The following is a 16,369-nucleotide window of genomic DNA, read 5'->3' as shown; positions in this document are numbered from 1 at the left end:
TAACAGGAGCAGTTGTTGTGGCGTGAAAAAACGCCGTACCTTGTTCAGGACCCCGAGTTTACGTGAGGCTTTTCTGTTGTTCTTAAGGATTTTCCCAAGGATGAGCATATCATTGATGTGCAGAAGAGTGTGGGGGAAAGCACAGAACCCTGGGGAACCCTAGCATTTACTGCATGGAATTTTGAAGCGCAACCGTCGACTAAAACGCGAAGGTTACGATTGTGCAGGAAGCTGGCAATCCAGGTACAGAGCTGAGCTGACAGACCATATGCCGGAAGCTTGGATAGGAGAGTTTGTGCCAGACTCTGTTTAAAGCTTTAGAGATATCGAGGCTGACAGCCAACGATTCTCCACGCTTGTCCCACCCCAGATGTGTGTTACGTACGCTAGAAGATCACCAGTGGAACATTTTGGTCGAAACCCGTACTGCCGATCATTAATTAGACTGCGATCTTCTAGGTAACGGATCAGATGGTTGTTTATAATTCGTTCCATTACCTTGCAAAGTATTGAGGTGATAGCTATTGGCCGATAATTTGCCGGGTCAGACCGGTTCCCTTTTTTTGGAACCGGTTGCACATTAGCTTCCCTCTAGGCCTCCGGCACACATCCCGCAGAAAGCGACATATGGAACAGGCGCGTTAACACTAGAGACAGTTCCGCTCCTCATTTCTTGAGCACTATAGCAGGTATTCCGTCAGGACCGCTAGCTTCCATTCGTCGAGAAATTGTAGCTCAGCACGCACATCCTGATTTTAATGTCAGGCATTGTTTAGCCTCAAGACGGTATTTTTGGTGGCTGCGCACTAAAATCATCGATAATAGAATTGTAGGTAAAGAGTTTCGCCAGAAGATCGGCTTTCTCCTGCGAACTGTAGGCTACCGATCCATTCGGGTTCCTGAGCGGTGGCAGTGAAGGTTGGCAGAAATTGTTTTGCATAGACTTGGTCAGACGCTAAAAACTACGTGAGCTCGTAGGACTCGAGACAAGGTCATGACCAATCTGCACAATCCGTTGGGCATCCGCTCTTATATATGCCTTCCTACAGAACTTGGATTCTTTGTTGTAGGTTGTTTTAAGTGAGTCAATACTATACTGTATACTATATATTATATTGTAGTGTTTATCTAATCTGTATTTGTGATATTCACTTGAAGTTGAAATGTCATTTCAGTTGTGACTTGTGACGATTTCCAGAAGTACTCGTCTATTACATTAAAATAACGTTGATTTAAGATTGAATAGTTCTACATAAATTTAGATAAATTATAAAATGGAGGTGATAGTCGCAAACGTAGATCATATAAAATTTGATATAGATTACGCATTAGAACAACAGTATGGAGCGTTGCCGCTTCCCTTTCCTGGGATGGATAGTAAGAAACATATAAATTACATTACTAACTTACTAATTGCGATTAATATTGTCCTTTTATACTATTATAAATAACATTTCAGAATCAACAGCAGCTGTTTGCGAATTCTTTAGTCAACCTGGTGGGTGTAACAATGGACCTCAGTGCCCCTATAGACATGTCAGAGGCGATCGAACAGTTGTTTGTAAACATTGGCTTCGTGGCTTGTGCAAAAAAGGAGACCAGTGTGAATTTCTACATGAATATGACATGACCAAAATGCCTGAATGCTATTTCTATGCAAGGTTTAATGCTTGCCACAATAAAGAGTGTCCCTTCCTACACATAGATCCCGAAAGTAAAATTAAAGACTGTCCTTGGTGAGTACAAACCTTTTATTCGACTACATAAGAAATACTAAAAATCATAAATAATGACTAACATTATTATTTAAATTGTTTTCATATTAATCATTCAGATTATAATTAAATTTGGTTTTCAGGTATGATCGAGGATTTTGTCGGCACGGCCCCCACTGTCGACACAGACATGTTAGAAGAGTGTTGTGCATAAACTATTTAGCTGGTTTCTGCCCTGATGGACCAAACTGCAAGTACATGCACCCAAGGTTTGAACTGCCTGCCCCACCAGAACAAACTAAGGATCAAAAGCGTCTGCCAATTTGTCATTACTGCTCAGAAGTTGGTCATAAAGCTTCATCATGCAACAAGATACCTCCAGATGTAAGGATTAAATCCTTTTATATATTTTATGTCATATTATAATCCTTTTTTATGTTGTATACAAAATTTGTATTTCAATTATAGGTTTAGAAAAATTAGATAATACAATAAGTTACTTTTGACTGAAATAAATACCTACAAAAATAATTTTCCTATATTACTAAATAATTAGCTTATATAACCTAAATTGAAAATATTTAAAAATTCTATTTATGTGATATAAAAAAAATATAATAGATAATCTGCCAGTTTTAAATGCAGTATTACTGTAATTAATTTAATTGTGTGTTTAAATTTCAGCAAAGAGAAGTTGCTCAAAAACAAGAAGAAGCAAGATATAGAGCACTAGGCTATGTAAAACCTGCAAATGATAATGATGAAATGCAACGACTTCAAAGAATGATGCATAAACCTCTAGAAGAAGTAACTTGTTTCAAATGTGGCACCAAAGGCCATTATGCAAATAAATGTCCCAAGGGCCACCTCGCTTTCTTGTCAAATCAAACAGGACAGAACAATTCTAACAATATGTTCAAAAAACCTAACTAGTATAAGTATGTGAAGCCACTTTAAGTGACTTCAGCTGACTCATGATGAACAGTGCTTGTTAGTAAGGTATAAAGACATCTTTGAAGAAAATCAGTGTTGTGTTTGGAATCATTTGGAAAGGATTAGCTTATGAATAGCTGAGTTGTTAAAATAGGAGTAATATTGTTACTGTAGTACTTTATTTGTCAACTAGTCACACTATTATTCAGTTTCCACCATATATATCTTACATGCCCTTGTTATCTACAGCCCTGTAATAATGCTTAGATTTTTACTTCTTTTTGTTTTGTGGAAAACTTTAATGAGATTTTTTTTCCTAAAAATATTTTATATAAGTTCAAATATTTGAATACTAGTTAACACTTTCAGAAATATAACTACAATACACAGGTAGGCTGGACATATTCACTAAATAATTTTCATGAAGGCATTTATGGACCGAGAAACCGTTAACTATATATTTTTTTGTCTATGGATTCTTCTTTAAGAGTGTGAAGATTAGTTTGTTAGAGGGCAACAAATATATAATAATAACATATTAGAACTGGTTTCTATAGAGTGGAGATATAGTCTAGAGTAATAAATTACTAGATGGAGAGCCAAAATAAGCAATATGTATTACTATATAGCAATATGTATTAACATAAGCCTTAAAGAAAAGACAATTCAAATATACTCCAAAAATCTCATAAGATCTTTTTGTAAATATAGGGCCTCTTTTATGGTGAGACGACAAGGACTATCCTAGGAGTTTTGTTTTTGAATTGATAATTTTCCAACCTATGATACAACTGGTTGAATATCAATATTAAAAATTCAAACCTGGGTTTAAAGAAATTTTTTTGTCAATTGAGGAATTTCTGTACTAGAGTCTAGACTTAATCAGTTTTTGTAATCACATGCCATGTAATATAAAAATAATATACCCTTTATGATGTGCCTGAACTCTTGAGTAAAGGTGCCCTTGTATTCGCAACAAAATATTGGGTATGATGGAAAATCGGCCAGGGCATCATCGCCATAAAAAGACTTATATTACATCTTATTTACATCAAATTATTATCCAGTCCCAAACCTTTAAATTTGGCCTTGTATATACTACTATTACTAGAAATAAAAAATAGTACATAAGAAATGCCTTTTAATAATAAAAATAATTATACTTACTCTTGAAATTACATGTTATATAACTGTATCAAATAGGTTTGTAATAAATATTTATATTAAACATAAAAGATATGCTTATGTATGTTAATATACTATAGCTTTGAATTTTATGTAATGATAGTGAAATTAAAGAAAATTCATTAATTCTGTATATGAAATATAATGCATCTATGAAGAGGTAAAAAGAACATATTTTTGTAAATTATATGATGTTTTGTATGAGTTGTAAAAGTAAATGCAACAATTCATTTTATATTCAAGGTTTTTGTACAATTTGTAAACACATTAACGTTAATTTAACTCATGTAACCATTGTCAATAAAGAAAAAGACAGCAGATATTGTGCTATCCTACTCCCAAGTTACTTGAAAGTTTGTTGTATTATTTATGGATATGAAAACAGATACCTGGATATAAATCGAATTAAATTTTAGACTAACATAAAAATTGGACATATACATTTAATACAAGAACGTCTATATATCTACCTATTTCTATATATTTATACTTACGAGTATTTGAGTCTTTTATCTATTAAGTCAAAATTATGCATCTGTTCCCCGACTCGTTCCCCATTACAAGCCTCGAGGCTTATTTCTACAAGACCTTATAATTTTCTACACATCACCTACTGTCATCTAATTCTTGGGAGTATGGCTTAAATTAGGTAGGTATCTAAATTTTCATGTAATAGTATTGAGAACTTCTGTTACCTATTAATGAGATTTTTATATATTGTTATGAAAAATTTGTTAAGTCAGATTTTCCTTTATGTATATAGCTTTACATGAAAACTCAATACTTTTTATTTTATTATTACATAACTTTTATCCATTATTGATTGTTTATTATTTACCGCGAATAATACTTTCAAAATGAAATTAGTTGATTCTGTGAATTGCTGCTAGAGTTATATCAGTAAAGGTAGTATTTAATTACAATAAATATCGAACGATTTTTTAGAAAATCTACTGTTACTTACATTTATAAAATAAGCATTAAATAAATCCTTTAAATAATTAACATGTTTTACTCGTTAAGGCTTGATAATTCTGTGTATATTAAACATATAAGTAATTCATAATATTCAGCTAATTTTTATAACAATAATTACATAAATATAAATTCGATATTAATTTACCTACTATAAATTTGTGCGAGGTCCTTGTTTCACGATTCCTAAGTATTAATTTATTTTGCGTTTGATGGGGAAATATTTTTATGTTTAAAAAAACGTACAAATATAGAAAAAAAAACCAATTAAATCATAGCACTTTCAGAAATGTAAATAAACATTGCCTAATTTTATTTATTTTATCCATAAAATTATATTTCTCAGTATAACGTATATCGTAAAATTTTACTAAGCGATTTGACATGATTACACTACTATATAAAGTAATTATTTATTTTATAAGCCTAAACTTGGCCGCACTATGGAAGATTTGTGATAATTGACATTTTTTTTTAATAAATAATACATTGAAATTAGAATATTATTAATATGAATAAAAATTACAAAAGACTTGGCTGTACAGTGTAATACCTTTGCCTTTTCCCTCTGAGGAAAGAAAAAAGCGAAAAAAAAAATTAAAATATTATTATTTTACATGCAACACAGTTTGTCAAGTTGACTGTTCTCGGCTATATCAGAAGACAGAAATTCAAACCTGTCAATTTAAAAGTTAGAGGTTAGCGTCGCAGCGTCTCACGTTTTAATACTTCAATATTATCCAAATAAATAAATATTACTAAAAAATAATTTCATCTTCCATAGTGCATTTAAATTTCTTTATAAGAAAATTTAAATACAATCTTTATATCATTCAACTTCCTCAGTGACGCGAGTAATCGCTGAGAGGTTGATTTAGTTTATCAGAACTTGGTGAACAGAAGCAAAAATGGTAAGTTAAATTACGTTACATATCGCAGTTAGGACATGAAAATTCAGAAGATTTCGATCCAGTTATTTTTTTAGTGTCGGCAATCATAACACACGTGATTGTATTAGGTTATGTTGACATGTGACATCAGACTGTAGTATTGCATTGTGTACTAAATAAAAACAACCATGAACTTCGAATGAATGTATTTAAAGCAATGATTATGTCGTAACCTTTGTAGAGTAGCTTATAATAGTCATCAAGTAATTTAAAACTAAATTCGTTATTTGCATTATTAGTCGACTTATAAAACCTCGTGGATCTTATCCCAATATTGCAGTTTCAAATTTCGACAAATAATACCAATAATAAAAAAATTGTTTATGATTTATCTCATAACCAACCAACTCACATGGCTATGCAATACACATGGCCTACCGAATGCATTTGAAAGGCGATTAGAAACTTAAATAAAATAGCTTTCTATATTTTGATACTACTATAATAGTATGCATTAGTAACATGGTTCGTTCTGTGTGCTTTAAATTTTTATTTAACAATTAGTAATCTTTACAGGCCGATAATGAAGCAAGTGTAAACCCAAAAGCGTATCCATTAGCTGATGCTGCTCTTACTGCAAAGATATTGAACCTCGTTCAACAAGCTGCTAACTACAAGCAACTGAGAAAAGGAGCCAATGAGGCAACTAAGACATTGAACAGAGGTCTTTCAGAATTCATCATTATGGCTGCAGATGCTGAACCACTGGAGATTGTGCTCCACATTCCAATTCTGTGTGAAGACAAGAATGTACCATATGTGTTTGTTAGGTCTAAACAAGCTTTAGGACGGGCTTGTGGTGTCTCTCGGCCCATTGTTGCTTGCTCCATAACTATTAATGAGGGCTCGCAACTTAAACCACAAATTCAAACCATTCAACAGGAGATTGAAAGACTCTTAGTGTAAGTTCTAGTGTATCGAGGAAATACTATTTTTGTAAATATAATTTCCAAATAAAACATGTATTTTTATTGATTATAATAAATCTCTCATAAAATATTGTTTATTTAATAAAATAATTGATTCATACTTTAATTACAATTTAATATTATCACTCAAATAATTTTTTAGCTCTTAAATTCCAGTTGTCTTCCCATCTTGATTCCTGAAATTTCTTTAAGTTTTCTCTCATTTTGTTGGCTACTTTATTCTGTTTGTCATTATTTGGAAAATCTTGAAACCATAAAACAATTTGTTTTGATAGTTCATCGCTAGTTTTGAATGTATAACCATTTTCACCATTTTGAACTAGCTCATTAAGGCTGGAAATATATAATTCAGTTCAAAGATGAATGATGATTCAGTTCAAAGATGAAAAATGAATGAAATTACTATATAAAGCTATGTTTTTAAATTAAATTATTGTATAAAATAGACACTAAAAGAAATTCATACAAAATATCAGTCATAGTTATAAAAATAGCCTTTTTATTTTAATAATTAATGTTTAAATATGGTAAAACTTATTTGAAAGTATTTGTCATAATAATCATAATGTCATATGATCATCTATATGACAAATATCAGCTCTTAATATTACCACAAGTTGTTAATGGTCGACTTACATCAGTTAATCAAATATACATACCATTTGAAGTCATATGCACAAACAGGCAGTCCAGCACCGAACATATCCACTACTTTCATGGGTAAATCTAAGCCAGAAGAACTGGTGTGAAGACAAACCCCAAGATCTGCACTTGCTACCATGGTAGGATAATCACAAGCTTCAAGCCAAGGTGTTATTACGGTAACATGCTGCCATTTGCGAGAAGATATTTGCTCTTTGTAATATTCTTTCATAGGACCCTTGCCAGTGATGACACAAATTAATTTGGGCAAATTTTTTACAAGATCAAATGTTGTCTCATAAACTAAAAAACAGTCAATTTCATATTATTACATTGTAACATTTAAAAAGACATTGATTAATGATAAAGACTTCACAACTTTAAGAGTTGAGTGAATCTAAGTCTTAGATCTTATTATTTTGGCTCAATAGTATTGCGGAGGAGTTATTTATACATTTCACTTCAGACACTAAGTCACTTACAGAGACCATTTTCTTATTATTTTAGGTTAATTAAGTAATTTTCCTAAAATATCATTTTTATAATTTAAAAGAAACACTTCACCTTGTAAGGCTTCCATTAGTATACTGAAATCCTCATCTGCAGTCCAACTAGTGCTGCTAAATAATAGCCCAGGTCGATTGGTTTTTAATTTTACTAGATTCCCCTCTATCTCGGTAAATGCTGTGTGCCTTGTATCACTTTGGGCTGTATCACTTGCATCTGTTTTTGAAGCCATAAATTCTTTATATTGAGACCCAATTTTAACAAACCAATTATGTTTTTCTTGTACTGTTATAGGTTTAAAAATATTAGGTGGTCTATCATAAAGAACTGTTGCCCTAAAAAAATTGTGTTTATACTTAATGTTTTTTAGTGAGATATAATTTTAAAAGTAGACAATAAATACTTACATAACATTAAAATTTTCTAATAAATCCTGCTTCATAGCATATGTTACGCATAAATTACTATCTGATGATTGACCAAAAAACTTTTCTATATATGTTGATACTTTAAGTATAGGATGGTTACAGCTAAGTGAAAGAGCCATTATAGAAAACGCATAATTATGCCAGTCTATAATAAATTTTGTATGAGTTACTAAGCAATAAAATCTACATATAGGTAGTGTAGGCACAGCTGGAGGGTTCTGACACAGTAAATAACTACTTCTTCCAGTTATAAATAATGTTAACAGTAAACTAATTGCTTGCCACAATGCTTTTGCGAAATACTGTACCAATTTTGGAGCCCATTCTATTTTTAAAGGATGAAGTTTAGTAACAGTAATTCGAGGATTCTCTTGGATAGTTGAAAGAGGTTTCGTTTCCATGTAACCAATCATATTCACATCAAATCCACAACCGGCGAGAGATAAGGCATGATATTGCATCCGTGGACTTCTACCAATATCTCCTAAAACTACCACCTTCACTACCTTTCTAGAATCTTGTTCAGTCATAGCTCCTTTAATGTATATCAATTACTTGTAGAAAATATTAGTTTTCATTCGCTATTCCTTTTTCCTTCAAATTGATTCATATTAAGATTATTAAGATAACAGTAACAAACTTTCAACATACCAAGTAGTCAAGTAAAGTACCCATTGCAAAATATAACCGTTGACATTGACATAAAACTTTTTGACGTTGACGTTTAAAAATAATTTTATCAACTATAGTACGATTTTTAATTCGAGTCAGTAAAATGACAAGTGCAACTGTCACTGATACTAAAAAGGGTTACCCGCTACAATAGTGATGTTCGGCAATCAATAGACTTCGACATTTAGTCATGCTTTATTTTATTAGGTATCAAAGCGTTTTTTTATTGTAAATTAATACATACCGTATTAAATAATACGATTTTAGAAATATGGACCTTACCAGTGTATTAAAATTTCTCTCAATCACTGTGAGCTCAACCCGATAGAGTTAATTTGGGCTCAAGCAAAGGGGTACATCGCCAGGAACAATAAAACTTTTTAAAATAAATGACGTGAAAAAATTATTTCAAGAAGGCCTGAAGGAAGTGACACCTGAAAATTGGAGACAGTGCATCAACCATGCCATAAAAGTCGAAGACAAAATGTGTCAACTCGACCACACCAAAGACGAATATGTGGATTCATTTGTTATAAATGAACCTGATATCGATTCCGATTCTGAATATACCGATTCAGAATCGGAGTCGGAATCAATATCAACCGTAATGAATAAAAACGTATAAAATTACTTGTATTTTTCTGACCTTTTAGTGTTAATTCCTCTGAACCTCTTTATACATTTCCCAGCTTTATAATAATAATGTAGTGAGAAATTTTAATACGCTGGCAAGGTCCATATTTCTAAAATCGTATTATTTAATACAATATGTATTAAATATTTATAATAAAAAACGCTTTGATACTTAATAAAATAAAGCATGACTAAATGTCTATGTCTATTGATTGCCGAACAGTATCAGTGACAGTTGCAATTGTTATTTTACTGACTGGAATTAGTAATAGTGCTTTAGTCGAAATACCTAAAATTATAGTCGAGATTCTATCACGTCACTATTTATTTGAGATTAAAAACCTGCAACACTGGAAATGTCATTTTACTGACTCGAATTAATAATTTTACTATAAAATGAAATCAACTTATTTTGTTTTGTTTTAAAGTTTTAGACTTTTTAATGTTAGATGTCAAATGCCATTAAGGCAGGAGTCGCAAGACGCTACTTATTTTATTTCTGTTTATTCATACTATTGAATGCGTCAGAATATATTAACTATATTTGTCGCTGTATGAAATGCTTTTATACACCGTACATATTATTTAATTACAAAGGTGAAATTGTGTCATTTTTATTGATCATTCAGATAATTGTTACATAAAAGCCTGATGTATGCAGTATAGTCTTCAAATAGTAAACACAAGAAGAGATATAACATGTCTAAAGTACTCATAATTAGACATCTTCCAGAGGCATTGTCCTTTGAAGACAAGGAAAAGTTACTTAAACATTTTGGTGCTCTAAAAGTTTGGGAAAAAGTAAAGAAACGTAATTATATATTCGCGTCGTTCGCTACTGTTGAAAAAGCAAAATTGTCCTTGCAACGATTGCACATGCTAGAAATTGCGCAACGACGCCTAGTGGTAGAATATTCCTTTGAAAAAGAACCAGTTACTGAAACTAAGAGTAAAGATGACACTAATTCAACTATAACAAATCAGATTAAAGAGTTTTTACGAATTATCAATGCTTGGAATCCTTCACTTGACTTTTACCAGCCACCACCAGTACACTTAAGATATTCATACCCTAAAGTAAGCCCACAAATAATCATTAATATAATATATGAACTTTTTATTCACAAACCTTTTTATACTCAAACCTTACACCTAATGAACAAGATGTCACTTGGCACTCCTTTCAAAGAAAATGATACAGCAGTTAAGTTTTTTAAAGAAAATTTTAGAGATTATTTCATAGATGAAATGTCAATATTACCACCCGTGGAACCAAGTGAGCCTGAGTCTGAAATTTCAAGTGGTGATGACATCCCTAAACAATTAGTACCTTCAATCGCAAAAAGGAAACACACCTTGCCAAAAACAAGGAAACGACCTGCAGCAGTTCTCTCAACAGCTTTATTACCAAAACAAAAAACAGTCAAACTAAATCAAGAAGAAGTTTTTGATGTTGTCAATCCAGTAACAGAAACTAAAAAAATATCTTTAGTAGTATCCCAAGATGCTCTGCAGAAACAAGCCGATAAACCAGAGGTTGTTGGTGAGCTAGGCAAATTTCAAAAAGAAAACCAACCTGCTGATGTTCAGCAAATTGCAGAAGAGCCAGAACAACCCCCAATTACTAGACAAGAGCTTTTGGCAAATAGAATATCTTACAGTGATATGAAAATTCTTCCTGTGTTCAAGAACTATCACCCTGGAGAACCATCAATGAGGTTATATTTAAAGAATTTAGCTAAAACTGTCTCAGAGCAAGATGTCAAGAGGATATATAAGCGTTATGTAGAACATATACCTGAAGAAGAGCAATTAGGTTTTGATGTGAGAGTCATGCAGGAAGGCAGAATGAAAGGTCAAGCTTTTGTAACATTTCCATCAGTGAAAATAGCAGAAGAAGCATTAAAAGAAACTAATGGGTATTTATTGAAAGAAAAACCCATGGTTGTACAATTCGCTAGAGCTGCAACTAAAAAATCAATAGAATAAATTGTTGTAAAGTGTAAGTGAAATACTGTATGCATAAAAAACATATTCTTATTAAACCAAATATTAAATTGTCATGTTTATTTTATTTTGTGTGTTCAGGGTAATAAAAATCAAATGAAAAAAACAATACTATATTTCAATTAACTCAATCGCATATGACAATGATTCCTCATTATTTTCCATCTGTTTACCTGATGAGATTTTATGTAACAAGGGCAAAGCACTGTTCACTTGAATCAATTTATCAATAAGACTTGTTACTACCTTCTGTGTATTGTTTAATACAATTGTTGTTTTGTCATCTTTTGTTAGTAAATACTGTTGATAAAATGCATCCATTAGTAAAATGCACCAATCAAAGAGTTTGCTTTCATAGTTTGCATTAAAATTTTTGTCAGAATCAACTAGTAAATATGATATATAAGACATAAGAAATAATGCATTATCCAACGATAAGTCATTTCTTAAATAAGGAATTAACATTGCATCACTAAATGTTATTTGGAATAAATAGTCGAGGATTTTAAATTTATCTTGGTGGATTTCTTTAACTTCACCAGATTCTTCTTCACAATCACAAAATCTAACAAATTCTTCATGATTTGTGATATCTACATCAACTGGATTAACCAATTTTATTGCATAATTGAGTAATAACACTAAAATTGATTCCGGTATATCTTTAAAACCCTGTAAAGTTTTCAAAACTTTCTGGTAGTCCCCCTTTTCTAGTAATGGTGGAATAACTTGTGTGCACATGCCTCTTTCAGTTAGACCTACTTTAATTAAATCTCTGATTTCTTCAGCTTCATTAAATATGGGTTCCACAGGAGTGTCCCATTCTGCAATTTCCGTACATGTGTCATCAACAATGTCGTGGGATCCCAGCAAACTTGAAAGGTTTCTATTAGTTTCTAGTACATACGGTAGCATTCCAATATGATTTGAAGCTTCAAGTATGATAAGACCATTGAAACAATATAATTTTGCATTCTCTGAGTACATTTTCATAGGATACCTACATGATCCTACTCCAAGGATGATATTATAGGCAACAATAATAGCTCCATCCTGGTCGGAGTTACTTCCAAATAGAATCAGGTGGTCTTGACCCATCCATGAAATGGATACACTCGAGGAGGTAGATATCCATGGCACAGTGCCTATGGTTTTCCAAGATTTTTTTATTAAATCATAAACTGTCACTTTAGCATCACTCCCTGAAGAAAAATGAAGAGAATAAATATCACACTTAGTCAAATTAATTCAAAATAAAAAGTAGTATGCAAAAAATACTTACATAGGAAATAAACACAGGGTTTATCATCTGTGCTGATAAGTTCTCCAACAACATAAACATCCTCTGGTCTGGAAACCTTAGTTTTATTTAATTTAGATTTATCCATATCACCTAGTTCTTCCCTGATTGTGCATGTTATGATGTCATAACTGTTTTTAGTGTTCTTTGTAACATAGCAAATGTAATCATTTGTTGCTATGCTGTAGCAGGCTATGTCTACAATTGTTTCAGACTCTTTAATAAGATGTTTGTTTTCATAAGATTTCCTGTTATCAAGTGCGTATGGGAGTGATGCACAATTTCCATTCTCAAATATTATTAATGAAGATTGGTTACCTCTAGATATCAACTTAAAAATATTTACTGGAAACTGAAAGAAGATAATTTAGGTTAAGTTCTAATTATTCATAACAACAATATACATGTATTAAAATTTTATATATAATACAATATGCCAGACAGGTACGCAACAAGACTTGTGGCCAGCTTGAGATTATGTATATGGCATTTTCAAGTATTACCTTATACTTTTTTATTTTATCCAAGTTGTCAGAATCCTCTTTCCACGTTTTAATCGTATTTCTATTGAAAACTCCAACATAAGCTTCTTGTTCTTTATCAAATATTACTGCTGATGTTAAATGATCTTTTGAAGTCCAACCGCTAATTTGTTTTTGATCTGAAAGCTAACCAAATTATTATAAAAAAGAGCACTTAATATTAAATATATTATCAAATGTGCTTTGAAAAGGAGAAATATTTACTCTGAATTTATTCACAACATTGCGGCCTAGGGTTACTATGACATTTTCATCGTCCCGATCTTGAGATACGCCTAAAAAACTATTTTGATCAATAAGCGGACATAAAACGTAATAATTATGTAACTTTGCCATTATTTAAAAATAATAAGCAACTATCATCGCGTGAAAAACTATTCCATGCGTTTTTCGTTTTTTCAGCACTCAGGAGCCAGGAGCTATCAAATATCAGCGTGTATTTGACATTGACATATTTGTGGCCATTGACAGTATTTTTTTTAAATTAATTTCTGCCCTCAACACAAACTGTATTCATACACAAACTGTAGACACACAATTTTTTTAAAAGCCTTTTTATGAAATACAATATTTAAAAGCAAGATTAGAAAACGAGAAAGTTAATAATTTTCAAATGCTTAATTTGTGTTTTAAATTCATCGTATTCGCAGTATTAAAAGAAAACATTGTTATTAACCTTCATATCTCGAATATAATGTATATGTCCATTGTAGAGTATGCCTCGATATTTATTCAAATATAAATAAAATTTAATAGTACATTTTTTTTCCCTTTTTCTCAAAGCGCCTTAAATCTCATGATGTCCTCAATTTTTTTAACGACAAAAACTATCGTATAGTATAAAAAAAACTATAGTTTTAATGATGAGATCAATTATCATGATTCTACTTTCTTTCTTCTTCTTCGATTCTTCTTTTTTCGCAATGGCTATTATTTATTTTTTTAAAGATCTTACGTATATCTTAATAATTAATTCATTGTCTTTGATTATTTCTTTTGCCAATAAAAACATAAAGAAAAAATGAGTAAGATTAAATATGAACTTAAATATTGTCTACACAAATATTAATATTTTTGTAAAGAGTAAATATTAATTTGGTGGTATTGCATGAATTTTTAATTCTTTATTTTCAATTGTTTGTAATTTTATTTTTGTTTTATATTTTAATTGTGAGTTTTTTATAAATATTTCTTGTTATAACAAACCAATAAATGAACAAATGAAAAAGTACTTTTATTTATTTATTTATGAAGAGAAACAATATTCAACTGATTTTTTATAAACAATATACGAGTTAAAAAAAATGTTAATATATTTCTCAAATTTATCAGTAATATTGAAAGCTTCAATTATTATTAATAATGTCGCTTAACTGTTTTTGATAATAATACCTACCATTTCTTGATTCTTCTTTTGGCAGACGTATTTCCGCTTTATATTGAGTTTTGACAAAAAAATTGTCAAGGTCAAGTTCATTAGCAATTGAAAACTATACTTGTCTCGTTCTGTCATATGATGTAATCCGAACTTATATCGTAGTTTTGCTTTTATTATTATTCGACAATCGACTCCGAATTATCATTAATTTATCACAGAGCAGTTCGTTTAATATAATAAATACGTTCATTTGATTTCATTCGGTGATTTTAGTCGGTTGTATTGAATTATGTCGACTGCCGGTAAAGTGATTAAGTGCAAGGCGGCCGTAGCCTGGGAAGCTGGAAAACCTTTATCAATTGAAGAAATTGAAGTCGATCCGCCCAAAGCTGGAGAAGTACGTATTAAAATCCTAGCAACCGGCGTCTGTCACACAGACGCTTACACATTATCCGGAAAGGATCCAGAAGGCGTGTTCCCTGTCATCTTGGGTCACGAAGGCGGTGGCATAGTTGAAAGTATCGGAGAAGGAGTCACGACCGTTAAACCTGGAGACCATGTTTTACCCTTGTATGTCCCACAATGTAAAACTTGCAAATTCTGTCTTAACCCAAAAACTAACCTCTGTCAGAAAGTACGAATTACACAGGGTCAAGGAGTCATGCCCGACGGAACAAAACGGTTCCACTGCAAAGGGAAGGATTTGTTCCACTTTATGGGATGCTCCACATTCAGTGAATACACAGTGGTTCTAGAAATTTCTTTGTGTAAAGTCAACGATCTTGCACCATTGGATAAGATATGTCTGCTGGGCTGCGGTGTTACAACAGGATATGGTGCGGCTTTAAATACAGCTAAAGTTGAACCTGGTTCAAGTTGCGCAATCTTTGGCCTGGGTGCTGTCGGACTTGCCGTTGCATTGGGATGTAAAGTGGCTGGAGCAAAACGTATAATCGGAGTGGATATCAACCCTGATAAATTTGAAGTGGCTAAAAAGTTTGGTGTTAACGAGTTTGTCAACCCAAAAGACTATGACAAACCCATTCAGCAGGTGTTGGTTGACTTGACTGATGGTGGTTTGGACTACACATTTGAATGTATTGGCAATGTAAATACGATGCGCGCAGCTTTGGAGGCTTGCCATAAGGGTTGGGGAGAGTCTGTTATTATCGGAGTGGCAGCAGCAGGAGAGGAAATAAGCACTCGTCCATTCCAACTAGTAACTGGGCGTGTCTGGAAGGGTACAGCTTTCGGTGGTTATAAGAGCAGAGATAATGTTCCCAAGTTGGTTGAAGACTACTTGAATAAGAAACTGCCATTAGATGAGTTTGTCACTCACAAAGTACCTTTAGATGATATCAATGAAGCGTTCCATTTAATGCACGTCGGCAAGGCTATTCGTGCTGTTGTTGACTTTTAAATATATTCCATAGAAAGATTTTTGAAATCAATATATTATTACGGTATAAATCTATTCTAATACAGTTATCTATTTTTATTACCAAAAATGAGTTTTGTAACAATAATAAAGTGCATTTAAAATAAATATGTTTTTTATTTCCAATACTTCAGT

The 16,369-nt window shown here is 31.9% G+C and overlaps 6 protein-coding genes across 6 annotated transcripts; 4 read left to right on the top strand and 2 right to left on the bottom strand.

Moving 5' to 3' along the window:
• The first annotated feature begins 1,176 nt into the window (after nt 1–1,176).
• LOC124536343 (cleavage and polyadenylation specificity factor subunit 4) lies at nt 1,177–3,915 on the top strand. Its single transcript, XM_047112872.1, has 4 exons — nt 1,177–1,377; nt 1,460–1,736; nt 1,859–2,099; nt 2,400–3,915. Exons 1-4 carry the CDS (start codon nt 1,275–1,277, stop codon nt 2,646–2,648), a joined length of 870 nt encoding a protein of 289 aa, XP_046968828.1. The 5' UTR covers nt 1,177–1,274; the 3' UTR covers nt 2,649–3,915.
• Nucleotides 3,916–5,437: 1,522 nt separating this feature from the next.
• On the top strand, nt 5,438–6,757 carry LOC124536344 (NHP2-like protein 1). Its single transcript, XM_047112873.1, has 2 exons — nt 5,438–5,719; nt 6,275–6,757. The coding sequence occupies exons 1-2, from the start codon at nt 5,717–5,719 to the stop codon at nt 6,662–6,664; spliced, it is 393 nt and encodes a 130-aa protein (XP_046968829.1). The 5' UTR covers nt 5,438–5,716; the 3' UTR covers nt 6,665–6,757.
• Nucleotides 6,528–8,901, bottom strand: LOC124536341 (chitobiosyldiphosphodolichol beta-mannosyltransferase). The gene is made up of 4 exons (XM_047112869.1): nt 8,244–8,901; nt 7,894–8,171; nt 7,347–7,632; nt 6,528–7,020 (listed from the first exon to the last, which is right to left on the bottom strand). The coding sequence occupies exons 1-4, from the start codon at nt 8,792–8,794 to the stop codon at nt 6,810–6,812; spliced, it is 1,326 nt and encodes a 441-aa protein (XP_046968825.1). The 5' UTR covers nt 8,795–8,901; the 3' UTR covers nt 6,528–6,809.
• A 1,053-nt stretch (nt 8,902–9,954) lies between these two features.
• Nucleotides 9,955–11,628, top strand: LOC124536342 (RNA-binding region-containing protein 3-like). The gene has a single exon (XM_047112870.1). It carries the CDS (start codon nt 10,269–10,271, stop codon nt 11,556–11,558), a length of 1,290 nt encoding a protein of 429 aa, XP_046968826.1. The 5' UTR covers nt 9,955–10,268; the 3' UTR covers nt 11,559–11,628.
• Nucleotides 11,629–11,673: 45 nt separating this feature from the next.
• Nucleotides 11,674–13,872, bottom strand: LOC124536340 (nucleolar protein 11). Its single transcript, XM_047112868.1, has 4 exons — nt 13,623–13,872; nt 13,380–13,544; nt 12,859–13,228; nt 11,674–12,778 (listed from the first exon to the last, which is right to left on the bottom strand). The coding sequence occupies exons 1-4, from the start codon at nt 13,752–13,754 to the stop codon at nt 11,688–11,690; spliced, it is 1,758 nt and encodes a 585-aa protein (XP_046968824.1). The 5' UTR covers nt 13,755–13,872; the 3' UTR covers nt 11,674–11,687.
• Nucleotides 13,873–14,934: 1,062 nt separating this feature from the next.
• Nucleotides 14,935–16,342, top strand: LOC124536547 (alcohol dehydrogenase class-3). The gene has a single exon (XM_047113121.1). It carries the CDS (start codon nt 15,086–15,088, stop codon nt 16,214–16,216), a length of 1,131 nt encoding a protein of 376 aa, XP_046969077.1. The 5' UTR covers nt 14,935–15,085; the 3' UTR covers nt 16,217–16,342.
• Nucleotides 16,343–16,369: the final 27 nt, after the last annotated feature.

This window comes from Vanessa cardui, chromosome 16 (assembly GCF_905220365.1).
Source record: "Vanessa cardui chromosome 16, ilVanCard2.1, whole genome shotgun sequence".
Lineage (NCBI taxonomy): Eukaryota > Metazoa > Arthropoda > Insecta > Lepidoptera > Nymphalidae > Vanessa > Vanessa cardui.
Note: the sequence above shows the minus strand (reverse complement) of the source record. Positions and strands in the feature narration are given on the sequence as shown.